The following is a 7530-nucleotide window of genomic DNA, read 5'->3' as shown; positions in this document are numbered from 1 at the left end:
CTTTAGAAAGAAAAAATGCAATAATCTAAGGGCAACCAGATTTCTATCCCATTTTTTGTGATAAAGTAACTTGTTAAAAAACTTTTGCCATTTCTTTGTTAACATTTAGGCTTAAATGGAACTAAAATTAAACTCAAATAACTCTAAATGAAAATTTAATTAAAAATTTCTGAATAAAAAAATAAAAAAGAATGAAATTCAAATCATTTTCTTGAATGCAAATCTAACCTGATAAGAGAGAACAGTATCTGGTTCCTTGACTATATTCTCCACTGGCTTTGGTAATTTATTTTTCCGTATGATGTCCTCAGGAATTGGCCACTGACAGAATAAGTGGGCTGAGGGATTCTTAGAGCACTGAAAAGTAAATAAAGAATGAGAAGCAAGGTGGAAACTGTCAAAAGAAAAATGGTTGAACCAAGTAAAGGAACCATAAAAGTGGCCTGTCAACCCGAGTTAACCATGGTGTCAGCCACAATGCAGTGACACAAAGAAAGCAATAAGGATAAAAATTAGATACCAACAACAGGGCTAAAACCCAACTCCTTATGGTGTAAATCAAATCTTTTATCCACTCCTAATTGGGGACCACTGGTGTAGAATCATACTTAGGCCATTGCATGTTAGTCAGACCGTCCAACAACCAAGCCATGATGATCCTTATTTAATATGTAATGATAACACACCATTCCTTTCTAGTGTTTTGTTTTGTTTTGTTTTTTTTAAAGGTTTTTACGGTGCTTGCGATACATTTAGGTCATTTCAGTAAAATGGAAGAGAATGGGAAATTCAAAAAAATTTTAGATTTACAATTGAAAGCACACAAATAAAAAGTAAGATGAAGGGGAATGGTTTAAATAAGGAACAGATGTAGATTCTAAGAGCACACTATCAGTGAACTTAGTCTGAGATCACCTAAAAGTCCCCACTAGGAGGAGTACACTCAAATGTTTACAAATAATTGTATATAAAACAAACAAAAATTGCAGTGAATAACAGAAAGATGATTTACAAGAAAAAAATAGATCATCTCCCAAAACTAATACTATACATTGTTTCCTTCTCAGCCAAAGATTCCGGCAATGGAAAGGACAAATCCAAGTAATCTCATTCCAAGGCAAAGACAAAAAGCAATTGGAAAACAACACACATAGGGGTATAGAAGACCCAGAAAGAGACCTCCATGCCCATTATGTAGGTCGGGAACCCCACCCAGCCTTTCTTATATGCAGTCTGTCCTTTAAAGCCATTAGACCAATGAGGCCAAAGTTTATCCTGAATTCTGCAGCGTGAAATGTACAGTAACGTTGAATTTTCTATCCTTTGGAGAGGGCAAAGTTACATAATCTGGTCTGAATTGATAAAGATGTCTAAACAAAGATTCAGGACTGTTACAACCTGAGACTGTCACCGATCCATTTGCTTGTGGTAAGTGCTCTACCAACTAAAATACCAAGACCCCAATGTATTTTTTTTCTGCAATTCAGTCTTCCTTGTTAATTCTTTTTTTTTACCGTTTCTGATTGTTTTCTTTTATTTTGTTTTCATATCTTTTTACACTTCATTTGTAAAATGTGTCAAATGCAAAAACTTCTATCAAATCTCTGAATCCCCCTCCTCATAAAAAAAAAAACAAAAAAAAGAACCAAAACAATACCAATGCCCTGCCTACCTTAATAAAAAGAAATTATGACGGATTCATCTTAATACTTATACTGATCAATCACATGGATTAGCTGTGCACCCAACACATATCAAGTCAAACCTTCCATTATAAGAATGAAACAAAATTTGATGTTTCCTGACTAAATTAATCAGTGCATTATGTTAAAAGCCTGCAATCAAATAGTGGTCAATAATATCATTAGGTGCATCAATTTCCAGCTCTTTGAAAATTCAAAGGGTTAGGTGAACCAGCTCTTCTTAAATTCAAAGGGTTAGGTGAACCAGGCTCATTGTGATCCCCTTAGTAGTTGAAAGATGAAAGTATGCAGAAAGCCATATTTTCATGTTGCTGGACAGCTGAGTTGCTAGTGTATCAGCTCACTGATGGGTGTCATATCAATTGGATCCCATGTTTGACTCTCTGGTATCGTTTATTCTGTTTTCATATAGCGCTTCTCCATACACTTTATTTCTAATATACATTTCATTATAACAAACAATTGAATGATATGAGAAGTGCTCATCATCAAAGTGTGATTTCAAATATTAAAAGAGAATCTAAAGAAAAGATTGGGATAAAAGAAAGCCCCCCCCCCCCCCTTAAAAATAAAAATGATGAGATTTAGATCTCATCATTTTTACTATCAAGTCTGCATTGCAGATTCATGATAAAAGCTCACCGAATCTTGGCAGGCATCAATGACAAACTGTTCAGGCTGCAAAACTACTCCATCTTTGTTGATGAGAAGTTGATGTGTGACCGGAATGTTTGTCTTTGTCTCGATAGCCCGGTGAATACTCTCAATGGTAACGCGGTCAGTGACAGGGAATGATATCAGTAGATTGGCTTTGGTGATCATCACATGGAATAGCTGGTGAAAACAAAAAAAGTACTTCAAATTAGTAAATAATTTTGTGTTGGAGGTAAATTCTAAAATTTATTTTCAACAAGAATTACACATACATTTATTAAAAGCCATCCTGTCTCCAAGAAAAAACTACACTCTCCATCCGAGGCCATCGACTCAAGAAAGAAGAAAAGAAGAAAACCCCACATACCTAGGCATACAGTTAGACAGTCAACTATCTTTGAACAAAGACACACGGAATGTAAAGATCAAAGCCATAAAGAGACTCCATTACTAAAACTACTAGCCAGTACTAATTGTGGAGCTGACAAAAAGATGTTTTGACAACTTTATTAAGGCTATGTGCGTTCCATCATGGACTACAATTTAGCCCTCCAAAATGTAGGTAGTAAAAACACAAATAAAACCTTGGGCAGAGTACAAAATCAAGCCCTTCGCATCATCTCCGGTGCCCTGAGATCGACACCCACAGCAACATGTGAAATACACACAGATGTAGAACCACTTGGACTGTGCAGAGAATCAGCAGTGCTAGAAACGGTTGAAAGGTACAAACGAAAAGATGAACACGATCCAAACAGAATTCTGGCAGAGAAATGGAGACCAAGAACAAGATTAAAACAAACATCCCTGCTACACATTGCTAACAACTTGAACGAAAGACACAGACTCCCAAAAAACAGAGAAAAACAATTTTTATCAGTCAAAAACCTCCGTACATCAAACCAAAACTTCCAAAAATAAAGACCAGAAGAAACAACTAGAAATAAAAACAAATCAGATATACAAACATTAGCAATGAAGACAATACAAGAAACCCAGACAACTGGATAGATGTTTACACAGATGGCTCTGTCCAAAAAGGAACTAAAAATGCTGGGTATGGGTTTGTAGTGAAATAGCCAGATAAAACCTATGATGAAATACACAATTCCTGCGAAAGCTCCTACTCAAAATGCGAGGCAGAGGCAGTTGCAAAAGAAGCCTCACTGCAACACCATTCCTCTGTTTTTCAGCTAGACGAATCAAAACTTCCCCACAGTCATCTTCACACTCCAAATCAGTTCTCCAAGCTCACTTAAATAAACTCCCCTCAACCTTCACAGCATAAGATCTCAACTAGATGAATTCCTTACAAGACACAGAGTAGCCTTATCTCTCCAGTGGATACCGGGACATTCAAATATACCAGGAAATGATTATGCAGACAGACTAGCCAGACTCGGATCAACACTTTTGCAACCATCAATTCCAGTATCCTAGGAGACAGCGAAACAAATAATCAAAACAAATAAGAGAGAAGAATGGATGAACAATTGGGCAATGAGCACCACGGGTAGATATAAATTTACCCATATGACCACCCATAAAGACTGATAGCCTAAATAAGCTCAGAAGACACCAGCAGAACATCATCTTTCAACTAAGAACACAACACATACAGCTCAACAGCCATTTAAGCAAAATTACAAAAGACACGTCCCCTTCCTGCCTCTTATGTCAACACCCCAATGAAACAGTAGCACATCAATTGCTTGAATGTCAACCTCTTGAAGACCTGAGATGCACATTCCTCCCACCAAATCCAAGCATCAGTAACACACTGTATAGTCACCTGGAACAACTACAAAAGACATCTAACTTCTACGTCATGGTATAAGACCAAAGGGCTAGAGCTCAGGTGGTCGCTGATTCGGATAAGTAAGTTAGTTAATAACAAGAACGACACATTCAGAAAATAGAAGTTCCTTGAAAAAGAAATACAGTCCAAGCCACATTATTGGGTTCCCGACAAATCATTCCAATTAAGCGATGTCCCAATTAAGTGGAAGTCATGAAATTGAGGATTTTTTCAGATATACCGTTGTCCACTCTGCATTTATCCGTCAGTTATTGCAAAGGCGTTTATCAGACATTTCAGTTCTCAATGAAAAACAAATGACAACTTAAAAATCAACCTCTAAGAGACAAATCTAACTGCACAAAACAATTAACGGATATGCCACTCATAGCGGTTACAGAAGTACGCAAAAGCTTAAGAATGCATTGTCAATCCATTCATCTCATTCAACAAACAAACCATTTGGTGGTGACAGCCTTGAACAAACAAAGCCATCAGTCATTACCTATCGCACAATTGGTCAGTTTTCCTGCGAACCTAGCATTGTGGTCATTGACTCAATAGCATGAACGTGATGACAAGGGATACAGGTAAATTCTGTTGTTTAAATACCTGTGATGACTATGATGAATGGTTCAACCACACACCCGATTGGCTGTCATGATAAACACTAACAGGGGATACAGGTAAATTGAATTGTTCACACTCGGTTGACCGTCCCGTTAGACTAATTTGTATTCTATAAGAAACCGTTATAAATGATTGAAGAAAATGAAAAACCTATTTTATGGAAACGGTCATTGTCAAATTTCATCCCCAATAAGCAGCAGGCTGTCCCAATTAAGGAGCTGGGAATTGAAAGGGTAAGACTTTTTATATAGAAAAAATCCGTTCCCAAGGAATAGTCCCCATAAAGCAGCTGTCCCAATTGAGCAGCATCCCCAACACCGGCTTGGACTGTATAGTATTCAATACATGGCATAGATTGATCAATTTAGAGTTCTTTAGTGCCTGCAAGTAAGCCAGGAGAAAAAAGTAGGCACTAAGAACTCTAAATTGATCAATCTATGCCATGTAGACCCATAGGAGACCCTAGTAGCAATCTACTCATGTGCCAAGATGGAATTAATTTTTAGTCCTTCCGTCCATTAAGTCCATGGAGCATGGAGTTTATCCTGGTTTCTATAAAGTAAAATGGACAATAGCGATTGCTTAATATCCTTTGGATAGGATGCTTGTCTATCGCAGCTGAGACTGAGACCACCAAGAAATTTCCACACTTGGATGTCTAACCCACATCAAAACAAATAAAATAAAAACACTCACAGAAATGAAGCCTTTAAAATAATGATCCCAGTCTGACCCAGTATCAAATCTTGTCAACTCATTCCAGACAAGGAAAAGACATAATAATAATAATAATAATAATAATAATAATAATAATAATAATAATAATAATAATAATAATAATAATAATACAGTTCACTCTGCTTAACTGCACATCGGTTAATCACACACTCCGCTTATACGCTACACATTCCCGAAAAACGGATTAAAAAAATATATATATAATCGCTCTGCTTAATTGCACACCATCTCCGCTTTATCGCTACACCTTGATTGGAGTGACAACCAACAGCCATATGAAATCAACGATGCTATTCCCATTCCACACAACTTTTCAGCCAAAGCAATTGGAAACAATGGACAACATCAGCAGTATACTGACATCTCAGGAACCACTGGACTACATTCAGCCACACAAAAGATAATGCTTAGATAATGAAGATGAGGATGAGTCATCAGAATGTGACACACCACCCCTGACAAACACTGAAAAACTTGACATGGTGGACAAAACTACAGCACTTCATCCAAGAAGACCATTTGACAGATAATCTACATTGGCGAGATTGGAGACAAAGGTTTATAAACAGCTTGCACAGAATAAAGTAATCAACGCTTTGCGATTACTGTTCTAACAAACAATAATGTCACATTTTGTTGTCAGTAAAACATGACAAAGGAAAAGATTAAAAATAAGAGAGAAAAAAATAAGAAAAAAAAATACCCCAACCCAAATAAATAAAAACAGAAAGAAAGAAATAAAAAAAAACATTTTAGTGAGGTCATGTCTAGAATATGATGATCCCAAGCGCGTAAAAGAATCAGAAGTTAATGTCCTACATGAATGGCACATGAAAGCTGGTGCTTCCACGGGTAGATGTATGTTTTCCCATATGACCACTCCTGTAAAGACTGATTGCCTAAATAAGCTCAGAAGACACCAGCAAAGCATCATCTTTCAACTAAGAACACAACACATACAGTCAACAACCATTTAAGCAAAATTACAAAAGACACATCCCTTCCTGCCCCTATGTCAACACCCCAATGAAACAGTAACACACCCCTTGCTTGAATGTCAACCTCTTGAAGACCTGAGATGCACATTCCCCCACCAAATCCAAGCATCAGTAACACACTTATAGTCACCTGGAACAACTACAAAAGACATCTAACTTCTACGTCATGGCACAAGACCGAAGGGCTAGAGCTCAGGTGGTCGCTGGTTCGGATAGTAAGTAAGTAAGTAAGTAAAGCTGGTGCTTAGATGCTATTTTTAGCTTCTCCGCTTAATCGCAAACTCTGCTTAATCGACACACTAACCTGAACTCCCGAAGGTGCGCGATTAAGTGGAGTCAACTGTAACAATAAACTTAATTCACTCTTTTCAGAAATTGTAGGAAATGGAGAGGAATGTCAGATTTAAACAGATAGAATAGAGAATTGACCTTCACAGTGGTTTTATAAGTTCTCCAGCATGGGTTACAAACAAAAATTAATAAAACAACTAAAAAAAAAAAGAAACAAATTCTAAACGTAGAACTTTTCGGGCTCATGTTTTCTGTTGTTGGCTGAAGAAGAGTTTTGAGTCCTAAACATTCCTTGTTTGTTTAGTTCTCTTTTTGTAGCTGTTATATTCATTTTCATTTAATGTTTTTTTTACAGTCCACAGCACCTAGCAGCTTAGCATCGCTGAGAATAGGTTATAAAGTGGATCACTACTCACCTTTATTTCTAAGATTGTTCAAGAACAATAAAACATTTGGGCCTATCAACATCATTGACTTTCTTGACACCTCCTCCTCTGGATTTTGGGTCCCAACGCAACATCAGCTTGAGCCACTGCTCCAGATAATTTTTCAAAGGTCTGGGAATATATTCATTACAATCTAATATTGTTATCATCATCAGTATCACCATTCACTAAATTATAATCATTATTATCATTATTACAAGAAATACCCTGATTACAATATAGCAATAAAAAAACTCAAATACCAATACATTTGAGTTATTTTTGTTGTCTTT

General features: G+C 36.7%; 1 protein-coding gene across 1 annotated transcript in view; it reads right to left on the bottom strand.

Annotated features, from left to right (window-relative positions):
• LOC144973868 (uncharacterized) overlaps window positions 1-4413 on the bottom strand; it is a 5173-nt gene extending 760 nt beyond the window's left edge. The window contains exons 1-4 of the mRNA XM_078916757.1: window positions 4397-4413; window positions 3005-3119; window positions 2346-2537; window positions 229-357 (exon numbers count right to left, since the gene is read on the bottom strand). Of these exons, the coding sequence (XP_078772883.1) occupies window positions 229-357; window positions 2346-2537; window positions 3005-3119; window positions 4397-4413 (453 nt within the window). The remainder of the gene's footprint in view (window positions 1-228; window positions 358-2345; window positions 2538-3004; window positions 3120-4396) is intronic.
• Window positions 4414-7530: the final 3117 nt, after the last annotated feature.

This window comes from Berghia stephanieae, chromosome 5, assembly GCF_034508935.2.
Source record: "Berghia stephanieae isolate SIO BIC M18660-M18661 chromosome 5, UCSD_Bste_1.3, whole genome shotgun sequence".
NCBI classification, from domain to species: domain Eukaryota; kingdom Metazoa; phylum Mollusca; class Gastropoda; order Nudibranchia; family Aeolidiidae; genus Berghia; species Berghia stephanieae.
This window is presented reverse-complemented; position numbering and strand designations above follow the sequence as displayed.